The following is a 15,374-nucleotide window of genomic DNA, read 5'->3' on the forward strand; positions in this document are numbered from 1 at the left end:
GTTTAAAAGAATTGCGTTCTGATTATAAAGTTACACACATGCATGGTGAAAAAATTAGAAAGTATAAAAAAGTAAAAAATAACATATACATTGTTTTCTTTTCCAAAGATAACTACTATTAAATTAGGGTGTATTTCTATCAATGTATACTGTCCTATACATATGTATATATACACACACACTTATCTAAACATGTGAAATCACATTTTATATAGATTTGTATTATTTTTCAAGTTTTATTTCTTTTTTTCAAGTTTTATTTCTTTATTAGGAAGGCAGAGTAACAGAGAGGGAAGGAGGTAGGGAGGGAGGGGGGAGGGGGGGGAGAGAGAGGGAGAATGATTGACAGAAAGAGAGATCTTCCATAGACTAGTTCATGGCTGCAGTGGCCTGGAATGGATCAGCATGAAGCCAGGAGCCAGGAAGTCCATCCAGGTCTTCCACCTGGGTGGCAGGGACCCAAGCACTTGGTCCATGTTCTGCTGCCTTTCCAGGTGCATTAGCAGGGAGCTGAATTAGAAGTGGAACGGTTGGGGCTTGAACTGGTACTCCCATGTTGGTTGCCAGCATCGCAGACTATGACTCAACCTGCTGTGCTACAATACCAATCTTTGTATTATTTTTTATCTGAGCATTTCTCCATATCATGACAAATTCCTCAAAGCTATAATTTTAGTGGCTGCATAATATTCCACCATAAATATATGCCTTAATTTATCCAATCATTTCCTTCTGTTGTGTGCTTACATTGACTATCACTTCCTTCTATTGTAAATAATATGTCAATGGACATATTAACAAAATACTTACATGAGGTACTTAAAAGAATTGAAATCCATGCATAGTTTTTTAAAAAGTTTTTTAAAAAATGTATCTTTTTTTTTTTTTTCATTTGACAGATAGAGTTACACAGTGAGAGAGACAGAGAGAAAGGTCTTTTTTCTGTTGGTTCACCCTTTAAATGGCCGTTATGGCCGGCACCGCGCTGATCTGAAGCCAGGAGCCAGGTGCCTCTCCTGGTCTCCCATGCAGGTGCAGGGCCCAAGCACTTGGGCCATCCTCCACTGCCTTCCTGGGCCACAGCAGAGAGCTGAACTGGAAGAGGGGCAACCGAGACTAGAATCCAGTGCCCATATGGGATGCTGGTGCCATAGGCTGAGGATTAACCTAGTGAGCCACGGCGCCTGCCCCATAGTTTTTTATAATATATTTTTTGTGAAGTTTTGTGAGATCTCTTGTATGTATGGATTTCAAAAATATTTTTTAAAGATTTATTTATTTATTTGAAAGGTCAGTGTTACAGAGAGAAAGAGGAGAGATAGAGAGATCTTGCATCTGCTGGTCCATTCCCCACATGGCTGCAACTGCCAGGGCTGGGCCAGGCTGAAATCAGGAGCTGGGAGCCTCATCCAGGTCTCTCACATGGGTAGCAGGAGCCCAGATACTTGGGCCAACCTCTGCTGCCTCCCCAGGCCATTAGCAGAGAGCTGGATTGGAAGTGGAGCAGCTGGGACGTGAGGCCTATACCTGCTATGCCACAACTCCAGGCCCTCAAAAATCCTTTGCAATTAAAATTAGCTTATCTTTTAATTCCATTTTCCACAAACCGTTTGAAATGTCTTTATGTATAAGTCTTTGCATCTCTGATAATTTGCTGTAAGTGCTTAAAATGGGATCATATAGGGTAAGAAGAAGAATTTTTAATTGATTTTGGTGTGTACCAACAAGCTGCTTTGCAGAAAGATTATATATTTATAATCTAAGAGAGCCTATTTACCAATGCCAAGTATTAGCATTAATTATTATTATTTTGTATTTTTTTTGACAGGCAGAGTGGACAGTGAGAGAGACAGAGAGAAAGGTCTTCCTTTGCCATTGGTTCACCCTCCAATGGCTGCCGCGGCTGGCGCACTGCGGCCGGCGCACCGCGCTGATCCGAAGGCAGGAGCCAGGTACTTATCCTGGTCTCCCATGGGGTGCAGGGCCCAAGCACTTGGGCCATCCTCCACTGCACTCCCGGGCCACAGCAGAGAGCTGGCCTGGAAGAGGGGCAACCGGGACAGAATCTGGCGCCCCGACCGGGACTAGAACCCGGTTTGCTGGCGCCGCAAGGCGGAGGATTAGCCTAGTGAACTGCTTCGCCGGCTAGCATTAATTATTATTATTATTTTTACCCATTTGATGGACTGTGACTCACAAGGTCAGATGCCCCTTTGTGGTCTTGTTCTTGGTAACACTAAGCTGATAGATCTCCAGATTGACATCTCAAAGAGACACGTCCCAGCCTCGAGTATGCCTTGCTGTTCCTATGGGCCCTGTAGAGACCTGGCGGGCCAGGCTTATGGGTGAGAGTGGTTCTTGGGATAGCCCTGTGATGAGCCCTTACTCCAGGCAGTCAGTGGGAACAAACGCAACTCTAAGGCATTTGGTTGCCATGGTTCCTGTTGTCTGCAAGAGAAGCATTCAAAGATTTGCTGTGACTCACTGCTCCCTGCTCACTACTCACTCACTCAGTGGGCCCTAACTGCAGTAGGAAGGCCCAGTGCAAAGTGGAAGCAGAAGTGTTCTTCAAGTTCCAGAAGCTCTTTGGGGTGCCACACACGTGCAGAAGCAGTCGTCATGAATGTCACGATAGCCAGGCTATAAAATGCTGGAGGTGAAACAGAGCGTCTTGGAGCGAGTCTTTTTCACCTCAAACTTTTTGCTCCCCTGGATGGTAGCATTCTAGTTGCATAGTTAGCGACTGCTCTGTTGCTTGCAAAGAGAGTTTGGAACAAGTTTCAGGAGTCAGCAGTGATTTCAGGCTTCTCAAACTGTATTGTGCGTAAGAACCACCTGGAAAGCTGGTTCCTCGGCAGGTCGGGGTGGCAACTGGAGATTTTGCATTTCTTGTAAGCTCTCAGGTGAAGCTGATGTTTCTGGGCTGTAGAACACTCTGTGAGCAGCTCTAGTTCTGGAGCTAAGCACTAAAATAGTGACCATTAATTACAGGAATGTTTGTCGTTTGTTAGAGAGAGAGAGAGATGTACACCCTGCTAGCTTCCTGTTTCTTTTTTTTTTTTTTTAAAGATTTACTTATTTATTTGAAAGAGTTACACACACACACACACATGAGAGAGAGAGAGAGAGAGAGAAAGAGGTTGAAGAGAGAGATCGAGAGAGAGAGAGAGAGAAAGAGATCTTCCATCTGCTGGTCCACTGCCCCAAATGGCCACAATGACCAGGGCTCAGCCAGGCCAAATCCAGGAGTCAGGAGCTTCTTCTGGATCTCCCACGTAGGTACAAGCACCTGCACCATCTTCTGCTGCTTTCCCAGGTGCATTAGCAGGGAGCTGGATCAGAAATGGAGCAGCCCGGACTAGAACTGGCACCCATATGGGATGCCAGCACTGCAAGTGGTGGTTTTACCTGCTATGCCACAATAGTTTCTGATTTCTAGTATTAATAGTTGATAGGGAGAAAGGATTTGGCCACATGTTTTCCTTTATGTCTTAAGTGGTTTTTCCCTTTAGAGAAGACTCATGGGAAAACATGAAATTTGTGCCAAACCCTAGAGGGATTGAAGTGAAAAAAAATTTAAGTGATAGAGCCAGCGTGTTGTTAAGGCAAACCAGATTGGTCTTATCAGGAATCTAAAATGCAGTCAGAGAGAACCTGTCCTTGTTAAATGTTCCAGGTTATCTAGAGGCAGATTCTCTAATAGTGAAGTGAATTAGAGGGCCTGGCCCACATCTTCACTACTGCCAAGGACCCATGGCACGTTTATAAGGGGATTGGAAGCTAGATGATGTTGAAAACAAGTGAGGAGCAGGCATTTAGGCTGGTGGTGAATATGCCCAGATCCTGCATCCTAGGTTTGATTCCCTTCTCTGGAGTCATTGACTCCAACTTCTTGCCAATGCATACCCTGGGAGGCAAGAGTGTTTTTTTTTTTTTTTTTTTAAAGATTTATTTTATTTATTTGAAAGACAGAGTTACCGAGAGGTAGAGACAGACAGAGAGAGAGAGGTCTTCCATCTGCTGGTTCACTCCCCAGATGGCTGCAATGGCCAGAGTGGTGCTGATCCGAAGCCAGGAACCAGGAGCTTCTTCCAGGTCTCCCACATGGGTGCAGGGGCCCAAGAACTTGGGTCATCTTCTACTGCTTTCCCAGGCCATAGCAGAGAGCTGGATTGGAAGTGGAGCAGCCGGAACTTGAACTGGCGCCCATATGGGATGCTGGCGTTTCAGGTCAGCTATAACCCGCTGCACCACAGCGCTGGCCCCAAGAGTGGTTGTTTATGTAGTTGGGTTCCTGCTACCTATGTGGGAGACATGTTCTGTGTATCTGGCTCTTGCTTCCAACAGAGGCTCTGCCCTAGCCATCACCAGCCATTGGAAGCACTTGAGGAATGAACAAGTGGTTGGGAACTTGCCCTTTTCTTTGCCAAGAAGGGAATCCAGTCTGACCCTGGATAGGTTCATGTCTGGAATAGTCTGTTTGGTCTGAGGCCCACTTGGAGACAGAGGGTAGCAGAGAGCAACAAAAGTGATGGATTCAAACTCATGGCCAATGAGCAACAGACACAGGAGAAATGGAAGCTTAGCCCTGAGAACATTAAAGGGGCAGGGGACACCTTCCCTGCTTACAGATACTGGAAGGACTTGTGGAAGAGAGGTTTGAATTGTACTGTATCACCCTAGAGGGTGGAACAAGGACTCATGGGTAGATCTTAGTAAAGTAGAACTTTCTACCAACTAGAATTATTCTTCTCTGAACCAGCTACCTTGTGGCACATTCAAAGCCAGCCATCACTTGGGAGATATTGCAGAGAGGACTCAAGCTGTGATTTTGAAGGGCCCATCCTACTCTGGATTCTATGATTCTGTCATTTCTCCATCCATCTTCTTTCCTGAAAACCTTCTTTAGGACATTTAGGCAGTCAAAGGTGTTCTCTGCACATTCAAAGCCAGCCATCACTTGGGAGATATTGCAGAGAGGACTCAAGCTGTGATTTTGAAGGGCCCATCCTACTCTGGATTCTATGATTCTGTCATTTCTCCATCCATCTTCTTTCCTGAAAACCTTCTTTAGGACATTTAGGCAGTCAAAGGTGTTCAGATTCTCTAAAGTCAATAGAAACATAGTCTTTTTGCCTCTGGCATCGTGACATTATGTTGTCTCTCCAATCACTGCACTGTCACGTGTTGGGTTAGGTCAGACACAGCTCATCTTGCACAGTAGCAGCGAAACTTTCTCAATACTTATCATAGCTTCTTGGCCTTTTGAACACCATCGGGGGATGAGGAAGGCTTGGAGAGAAGTCAGTCTGAAGCAAGGTCAGACTGGAGAAACTTCAGATAGAGCGTGCAATCCTGAATCAGAAGCAATGTGGGAGGAAGCTACAAAGGAATGTGATGATTCATGTCATTGGCTCACTCTCTGCGTGGGGTATGATTCCCAAATGGTCATGAGTGTGGGTGAGGAGTGGACAGAGAGAGTGTTTAGGAAATGGGTTTGATGAAGGCATTGGAAATAAGCTCCAGTGAGAGGAAGAGAAATATGAAAACTGGTAGGGGAGCAGAGCTGATAAAGCGATGGTGTTAGTCTGCTCAGGCTGCTGTACAAAATACCGCCGATGGGGTAGTTTCAACAACAGATGTTTCTTTTCTCACGGCTGTAGAGGCTAGAAGTCTAAGGTCTAGATGTTATTGGTGAGGCCTCACTTTCTGGCTTGTGATGGTTACCTTCTAGCTGTGTCCCTACATGGGCTTTTAATTGTGTGAGTACAGGGAAAGAGTGAGAAACACAAATAGATCTCCACTATCTCTTCCTCTTCTTATAAGGACACGAATTTTATCAAACTGGGGTCCTGCCCGTAGAGCTTCATTTAACATTATTATTTCCCTAAAGGACCCATCTCCAAATACTATCTTTGAGGGTGAACTAATTGTCCTCCCGGGATGAGACAGGAGAGAAGGGACAATGATCTAAGGCCAGCTTAATGATGGTTGTCACTGAGTCATCATCTCATTTGACTCCTGCACGCTTTCATGAGACAATATGGAGCTTATAGTTATTGTGATCACCTAAATGGTAAAAAGTCAGGGAAGCATTCCAATTTTTACCTTGAAATCTTGATGACTTCCAAAGACCACATCTTTAAGCCTGAAGCTGTCAGGAAGGCTGGAAGGTCCACTGTGAAGGTCCAGGAAGATCTCTGAATTATGCCAGTGACACGATCAGGGTTGTGCTTTGAGGAAGTAACTAAGTGGGTGCTGGTAGTGGTGGTGGGAGCTCACTGGTAGGATGGAGACTTGATAGAAGCTTGTTGTGTAGTCCCATTGAGACATACTGCCAGTTGGTAAGGAGGTGATTTAGAAAGTGTTGACTGCCCATGGCATTGTGAAGTAGAGTAAGGATTTTGGTAAATGATGAGTGCAGGTCATGGAATAAAGAGAGGGAGTCTAGAAGGAGGCCAAGGTTGTGCCCTTGCCAGAAATGAACCAAGCCTGAGTTCAGTCCTGGCATCTCCATGCAAAGTTGTCTTGACTCCATCCATCTCCTTTTCAGATGGGGAGGAAGGAACCTCAGGATGGCCCAAGATGGCTTAAACTGCAATATTGTCCATTTGTGGAAGGAATATTGGAGAGGATTTCTTGAATTTAATATTAATCTAATGCAGTTAATCATTTCTAATAATTGTGTTTTTAATAGTACAACATTAGGCTTAATAATTTATCAAGTGAGAGGTGATAAATGGGTCAGGGCAAGTGGGCCACTTGCAGAAGGGAAACTTTTTTTTAAAGATTTATTTATTCATTTTGAAAGAGTTAGGGAGGGAGGGAGGAAGAGAGAGAGAGAGTTTCCATCCACTTGTTCACTCTCCAGATGGCTGCAGCAGCCAGTGCTGGGCCAGACCGAAGTCAAGAGCCAGGAGCTTCATCTAGGTCTCCCATGTGGGTGGCAGGAACCCAAACACTTGGGCAATCTTCCACTGCTTTTCCCAGGTCATTATCAGGGAGTTGGATCAGTGTGTAACTGCTGGGACTTGAACTGGTGCTCATATGGAATGCTGGCATTGCAGGCAATGGTTTGCTTGCCATTCCACAACACTGGCCCCAGAAGGGAAATTCTGATTAAAAGCAGACTATCCAGCTGGCGCCGTGGCTCAATAGGCTAATCCTCCGCCTAGTGGCGCCAGCACACCGGGTTCTAGTCCCGGTCGGGGCGCCGGATCCTGTCCTGGTTGCCCCTCTTCCAAGCCAGCTCTCTGCTATGGCCCGGGAGTGCAGTGGAGGATGGCCCAAGTGCTTGGGCCCTGCACCCCATGGGAGACCAGGAGAAGCACCTGGCTCCTGCCATCGGATCAGCGTGGTGCACTGGCCGCAGCGCGCCGGCCGTGGCCATTGGAGGGCGAACCAACGGCAAAGGAAGACCTTTCTCTCTGTCTCTCTCTCTCACTGTCCACTCTGCCTGTAAAAAAAAAAAAAAAAAAAAAGAGCAGACTATCCATCAATCCTTGAGCAGAAAGAGGTGGATGTCTCTAAAAAACCTGCTTTCCTCTGCCTTTTTTTTTTTTTTTGACAGGCAGAGTTAGACAGTGAGAGAGAGAGACAGAGAGAAAGGTCTTCCTTTCCATTGGTTCACCCCACAAATGGTCACTATGGCCTGCACACTGCGCCGATCTGAAGCCAGGAGCCAGTTACTTCCTCCTGGTCTCCCATGGGGGTGCAGGGCCCAAGCACTGCCTTCCCGGGCCACAGCAGAGATCTGGACTGGAAGAGGAGCAACCAGGACAGAATCCGGCGCCCCAACTGGGACTAGAACCCAGGGTGCCAGGGCCACAGGTGGAGGATTAACCAAGTGAGCCACAGCACTGGCCTGCTTTTTTTTTCCTGTAAGATTCATTTTTTTTTTGTCTGAAAGGCAGAGTTAGAGAGAGTGAAGGAAACACACAGAGAAAAACATAGAAAGAGAGAGAGAGCGAGAGCGAGAGAGAGAAAATCTTCCATCTACTGATTCATTCCTCAATGGCTGCAAATGGCTACAGCTGGGGCAGGCTGAAGCTTGGAGCCTGGAACTCCATCTGGGTCTCCAGTGTAGATGTAAAGGCCCAAGGAGTTGGGCTGTCTTCTGCTGATTTCCCAGACACATTAGTAGGGAACTGGATTGGAAATGGAGCAGCCAGGACTTGAACCAGGGTCCATATGGGATACTGGCATTGCAGGCAGTGGTTTAACCTGCTGTGCCACAACACTGGCCCCATTTCCCTGCTTATTGAGTAGTGTCCATGCAGTTACTCTAGTCCCAAATCTGTGCATTACCCTTCCCATCATTTCCCACATTGAATTTGTCAGTGAAGCCTGCCAACTCTGTTTTAATACTCCCGGGGCCATCGCTGTGGCGCAGTGGGTTAAAGCCCTGGCCTGAAGTGCTGCAATTCCATATGGGCACTGGTTCGAGTCCTGGCTGCTCCTCTTCTGATCCAGCTCTCTGCTGTGGCCTGGGAAAGCAGTAGAAGATGGCACAAGTCCTTGGGCCCCTGCACCCATGTGGGAGACCTGGAAGAAGCTTCTGGCTTTGGATTGGTGCAGCTCTGGCCATTGAGGCCATCTGGGGAGTCAACCAGTGGATGGAAGACCTCTATCTCTCTCTGTCTCTACCTCTCTCTGTAACTCTTTCAAGTAAATAAAATAAATCTTAAAAAAAACCATGCTCCCAATCCCTATGCTTATCCTTATATTTCTTATCATCCTAGACCAAGACATCATCCGCTCTCACCTAGACCCAGAAGTAATCTCCCACCTGGTTTCCTCCTTTTCCCCATCTCCTCCGACACTCCACACTCCACGAACTTTAGAGCCATCTTTTGAAAATCATCATTATTAATTTGGGTGGCAGAGAGATGCACTGATAGACACACATGGAGAGCTAGAAAGTGCTTATCTTCTATATCCCAAATGCCTGCAAGGGTTGGGACTAGACCAAATGGAACACAATCCAGGTCTCTCATGTGGGTGGCAGGACCCAATCACTTGAACCATCACTTACTGCCTCCCTAGGGTGAGCATGAGCAGTAAGCTGAAGGCAGAGGTGGAGCTAGGTGTGTTGAACCCAAGTACTTTGCTATGGGACGTTGGGGTCTCAACTGCTAGGTTAAACACTCGCCCTAGGGCAATCAATGAAAGCAGATCACATCCTGTCCCTCCCCTGCTTAAGCCCCTCCAGTGGCTTCCCATCACACTTGGAGTAAAATCCACTCTTCCTATCCTGGCTTCCTAGTATCCCATGCCCCAACCCTTGTTGACCGTCCAGTCTTACCTCACACCATTCCAGCCACCCTGACCTTTCCACTTCTCAGCCTCGCTTGCCTCTGCAACTCAGGTGTCTTGACAGCGTTGGAATGCTTTCCCTCTGGTCTCTGCGTGGGTGACTTCTGCTGTTGTTGAGTTTTCAGCGTCAAGGTCACCTTCATGGAGGGACCTTCTCCGACTCCTCATTCCAATCTCTCTGGTGCACCCTGTGTACTTTATTTTCTTCCCAGCACTTAACCACTCTCTGATCTTTCTTTGTGCTCTTGTTGGTTTAGCTGTGCTCCTGTCTTTGAGTGTAAAGGTCTGGAGAGTAGAGATTTTTTTTTTTTGGGACAGGTAGAGTGGACAGTGTGAGAGACAGAGAGAAAGGTCTTCCTTTTCTGTTGGTTCACCCCACAATGGCTGCTGCGGCCGGTGCACTGCGGCCGGTGCACTGCGGCCGGCGCACTGCGCTGATCCAAAGCCTGGAGCCAGGTGCTTCTCCTGGTCTCCCATGCAGGTGCAGGGCCCAAGGACCTGGGCCATCCTCCACGGCACTCCCGGGCCACAGCAGAGAGCTGGACCGGAAGAGGGGCAACCGGAACAGAATCTGGCACCCTGACCGGGACTAGAACCCGCTGTGCTGGCGCCTCTAGGTGGAGGATTAGCCTATTGAGCCGCGGTGCCGGCCAAGAGTAGAGATTTTGTGTGTTCTTCACGGCTGAATCTCCAGTGTCTGCGGTAGTGCTTGATGTGCTTAGAAGATGCTGAGTTAATATCTGTTGAACAAATGAATGGATCATGGCTGTCAGCGTCTCCTCTTCATCATTCTGAAATCTCCCAGGCCTTCGGGGATCTGCCCTCCTCTGACACAGCATTTGACACTAAGCACTGTCCACCTAACACTGGGTGCAGGAGTTGGTACAGTTAGGACAACTTGGAGTAATCTGTCCTTTGGGAAATGCTTTGTTTCAGATTTGGACCATTTTAGGGACATTAGACAGAAAACTACAAACTTTCCCTGCCATCTCCTTGGTAAGAAAAGGATCATTATACAGACAGTTCCTGACTTACCAGGGTTCAATTTAACACATTATTTCATTGTTAAAAATTAAAAAAAAATTATTTGAAAGAGAGAGAGAAGTGGAGATAGATCAATATCTTTCATCTGTTGGTTCACTTCCCAAATGCCCTCAATAGGCAGGGTGAAACTGGAAGCCCAGAGGTCAGTCTGAGTCTCTGTGTGGACAGCAGGCACCCAACCACTTGAGTCACCATCTGCGACCTCTCAAGGCATGCGTTAGTAGGAAGCTGTAATGAGAGGTCGAACCAGGACTCAAGTCTAGGCACTCAGATATGGATGTGGGCATCCCCAGTGGGGTCTTAAGTACTAGGCCAGACCCTCTTAAAGGTTGTACCTACACAACCATTATATTTTTCACTTTCAGTGTTGTATTCAGTAAATCATAGGAGATAGTCAACACTTTAAGATATCTTAGTATTAGATTTTTTCCCCCCAACTGTAGGCTAATGTCAGTGTCCTGATTATAATATGCTGGAGGTAGGCTTGACTAAGCTATGATGTTTGGTAGGACAGATGTATTAAATGCATTTCTGACATAGCTGTTTTCAGTTTAGGAGGGGTTTATCAGAACATAACCCCATCATAATGGAGGAGCATCAGCATTTGTTTGGCAGGTAGCAGGTGCTACTGTGCCTTCTTACCCTGGATTTAGAAGGACCCTAGAATGCTCTGGAGTTCTTAAGGACCTCACATGCACTTGAACTGAGGACCCACTATTGTGATGGGTCAGTGTAAGATTCCTCTCTTGCCTGTTATTTCTGTTATTTTTTATTTTGTCTCCCATCTACAATCCCATTCTTTTTTCCCCTTTCAGACTTCCACTCTTGAACATTTAACCTGTGTACTTTCAATCTGTTTTATTAATCTGTGTCTTTAGACATTTGTGTGTTCTTGAAAAATGCAAGGTTTGGTGCATGTGTCTGGGTGATCTGTGGCGCATCGGTAAAAACAAAATTAAAAGGACTGTGATTTAGAGATTATTAATATCATTATTGTCATATCTTGCTACTTACGAATGCTTGAAGTCATATAAATCAACAGATGGGAATCACTCATCTACAGTCCCTGTTTTTTCTTTTTAAATATTAATTTTTTATTTATTTGAAAAGCAGAACTAGAGAGAGAGGAGGAGAGAGATAGAAAGAGAGGTCTTCCATCCACTGGTTCACTCCCCTAAATGGCTGCAATGGCTGGAGCTGGGCCGGGCTGAAGCCAGGAGCCTGGAGTGTCTTCTGGTCTCACATGTGGGTACAGGGCCCAACAACTTGGGCCATTCTTCTGCTCCTTTCCCAGGTACATTAGCAGGATCTGGATTGGAAGTGGAGCAGCCAGGACTTGAACTGGTGCCCATATGGGATGCTGACACTGCAGGTGGAAGCTTAGCCTGCTACACCACAGCGCCGGCCCCCAGGCCCTTCCTTATGTGACAAGGCGACTGAGGCCCAGGGCTCCCTGTCCAGTTGTTCCTATGTTTCCTGACAGCCTGTGCTGAGCAAGGCTCCCAGAGATGAGTGTGCTGACCGGGACCCTCAGTGGAGGCTCAGCAGCCTCTGGGGCTTCCCATGCCTTCTTCTCTGTTAGGCGTTTGGCTCACAAAAGGCTCAGGGATGATCTGACTTGGGGAATCCGTCCCACTGCTCCTTCCTCAGTCCCCTCCTTGTCATCTTCAGTACTTCCCAAGTGCTCACATCTGTCTTCTAAACCAGCACAGCCGAGTTCCCAGCCCACCTCTGCTCTTTCTCTCTCTCTCTCTGAGATGTTCCCCTTGAGCATTTATTAAATCTCTTTTCCAAAGCCCTTCCTTATGTCACAAGACAGAAATGATTAGATCCTCATTCAACCATAAAATTCTAATTGTTAATAATACATAGTAAAAATATAATACAAGGAAACTTCCAAGGGTTCATGGAAAATAGAATTAATGATGCTTATTTTAGTGCGAAAGAATGTTGGAGTCCATGCATAATTTTTTTCATGGTAGATATTTTCCATGAACTTTTTGAAGACCCGTCTTATGATTGTCTAATTAGAGCATCAATACTATGTCCAGAGTTTGACCAGGTAATTTGGATACCTGACTTGTTCCAAAGGCCTTCTTTTGGCCAGGTCACCTGATGGCCATTTCTGGATCAGCTGTGAGATCTGAACATGTAATCAGCAGCTCTGCATGCCCCACTCTGGGTAGCACACTCTAGCTTCCTTGTATTTCCTGCAGCTCTTTTGAGATTTCTCACATTGACCATAAATCCTCTCGTAAGCTCTTTGTTTTGTGCAGACTTTTTGAGATCACTTTTGAAAGAATTGTATCCTTAAATATAATTTAAAAACAATCCCTTGTTTTTTAGCAAAATAATTTTTATTGGAATACCTCATTTTTAAATTTATTTGTTAATTTGTTAATTTACATTTATTTTAATTTTAAATTAGTTTTTAACAGAGTCAATGTGATTTGTAGATGTGGTTCTTTTTTATTTTTAAGATTTATTTATTTACTTGAAAGTCAGAGTTACACAGAGAGAAGGAGAGGCAGAGGCAGAGAGAGAGAGAGGTTTTCCATCTGCTGGTTCACTCCACAATTGGCTGCAAGGGCCGGAGCTGTGCTGATCCAAAGTCAGGAGCCAGGAGCTTCTTCCGGGTCTCCCACTAGGATGCAGGGGCCCAAGGACTTGGGCCATCTTCTACTGCTTTCCCAGGCCATAGCAGAGAGCTGGCTCAGAAGAGGAGCAGCCGGGACTCCAACCAGCACCCAAAGGGATGCTGGCGCCACAGTTGGAGGCTTAGCCTACTATGCCACAGTGCTGGCCCCTAATCTAACATTCTTCACCGTTGGTTTGCCTTTGTCCTTTGCTTGCCGGACACATTCCTCTGTCCTTGGCCCCCCCCCCCCCAGGTGTCTTGCTTAAACAAAGTCCTCACCTGACCATGTGTTTTCGTGTTTCCAGATCGGAGCCTCTCTGTTTGCCAGTAACATTGGAAGTGGCCACTTTGTGGGGCTGGCCGGGACGGGAGCTGCTTCAGGCATTGCCACTGGGGGCTTTGAGTGGAACGTGAGTAACACCAGTCCCAGGGCTGGAAGGAGTCTTGACAATCAGCCCCTTCATTCGATGCTCAGGAGAGCTCGGGGTGTTGGGTTCCTTACTCACCCCGGAGTGAGGCTGAAGGAAAGGCATGGCTCAGGTGCAACCGTGGTGCTGCTTCTCTTCCACCAGAGTTGCACGAGCAAACCACTGAGACGAAGATGATAGTGTTTCTTCTCTTTCCTCTTGGAGACAAAAGCCCAGGAGCCCAGTGCCCTTGTAGTTGGAGGTTTGGGAATGTTTACCGCCAGGTTTCCATTATCAATGTTATTATTACCCTTTAGGTGGTATTCTACTCCGTGCAGTCTGGGGAAGAGGCAAAGGGGAACTCAGTGCCTGGCTTGGGTCTAGAGCTGTGATGTTTTGTGGACTGCGGGCTCCCCTCCAGCTCTTCCTATGAGCTCTCTCATGGCTGCTTGTCCTGAGAGTCAGAACGAGAAAGTTCTGGGTGGTTTTGTCCTGCAGCAGCCGAGGGCCCCTTCAGACAGCAGAGAGACTTGTGCCCCCTGGTCTGAGTCTTCTTCCCCTTTTGGTTTCAGGCCCTGATCATGGTGGTCGTGCTGGGCTGGGTGTTTGTCCCAATTTACATCAGGGCTGGGGTAAGTATCTGCTCTGTTTCTTTTTTTTATTCCATTTCCTGATGGCAAATGCAAAATGTGGGCTTGGTCCCCGTTGAGGCCAAAGGGAACCCTAAAGGGATACATGGCAGAGAAAAACCTGTGGATTGGCTTTTGCCAATCAGGTGATGAAATTGCTGATTAAACAGACCCACTGGGCCTGGGTCTGATGAGTCTTTGCAATGCACGTTCATGATTTTTTGCTTTAGGAAAGACCCCTGGGTAACCCCACTGTTTTCAGACCCCTGACACATCCTGCTCCCTCCCTCGGGGTTTGTATTTGCACTGTATTTCCATGCACTGTCTCTTGATGTATAACAATCTCCAGCCTCTGCCTTGAGAAAGAAAGAAAGAAAAAGAGCTATATCCCCCGCCCCCTTCGTTTCCATGTATCAGGAGGTCTGGTTTGCTGGGCAGGCTGGTGGCACACAGCTATCAAGTGCACACTCAGTCTCCCGACTTTGTCTCTCTGATACTTTATGTAAGGAAGGTGGCTTCAGTGCCATCTGTTTAGTGAGACTTACCGAGCACCTTCCATGGGTAGGTCTGTGCGTTAGGAGCTGAAAGCAAGACAGCGGCACAGGGCAGATTCTCGTCTTCCAAGGGGCTCACAGATTGCTGGTGACACCTGTATGGTCCCAGGAAGCCAGACAGGAAGTGAGATCGGAATTTCTGGCAAGGAACTGGGAAAACTTAGGGCAGGCTGGCAGCCACAGGCTTTGGCACTGCCCGTGTGCAGAGCATGGTGAAGTGCACATACAACCTGGCTACCTCGTTTGTAGCATTGGAAGGATGCCGCCCTTGTTACAATGTCTTGTTTGCAGTAGGTGCTCTGTGGTGGAATCAATCTCTCTCTCTCTTTCTCTCATTTCTATTCTACCTCTACCTCCACCCCAACCACTAGCCCTATCCCTCGCCCTACCTCTAGTCCTACCCCTAGCCCAAGCCCTAACCCTAGTCCTACCCCTAGTCCCACCCCTAGCCCTAGTCCTACCCCAGCCCTACTCTTAGCCCTACCCCTAGTCCTACCCCTACCCTTAGCCCTAGCCCTACCCCTACCCTTAGCCCTAGCCCTACCCCTGCCCCTAGTCCTACCCCTAGCCCTACCCCAGCCCTACCCCTAGCCCTAGCCCTAACCCTAGTCCCACCCCTAGCCCTAGTCCTACCCCAGCCCTACTCTTAGCCCTAACCCTAGTCCTACCCCAGCCCTACCCCTAGCCCTACCCCTACCCTTAGCCCTAGTCCTACCCCTACCCCTAGTCCTAGCCCTAGTCCTACCCCAGCCCTACTCTTAGCCCTAACCTAGTCCTATCCCTAGCC

General features: G+C 47.3%; 1 protein-coding gene across 1 annotated transcript in view; it reads left to right on the top strand.

The window, feature by feature from the left end:
- Positions 1-15,374, top strand: part of SLC5A1 (solute carrier family 5 member 1) — a 73,488-nt gene that overhangs the window by 24,988 nt on the left and 33,126 nt on the right. The window contains 2 exon segments of the mRNA NM_001101692.1: positions 13,303-13,407; positions 13,977-14,036. Of these exon segments, the coding sequence (NP_001095162.1) occupies positions 13,303-13,407; positions 13,977-14,036 (165 nt within the window).

The sequence above is a fragment of the Oryctolagus cuniculus genome, chromosome 21 (genome assembly GCF_964237555.1).
Source record: "Oryctolagus cuniculus chromosome 21, mOryCun1.1, whole genome shotgun sequence".
In the NCBI taxonomy this organism is placed as follows: Eukaryota; Metazoa; Chordata; class Mammalia; order Lagomorpha; family Leporidae; genus Oryctolagus; species Oryctolagus cuniculus.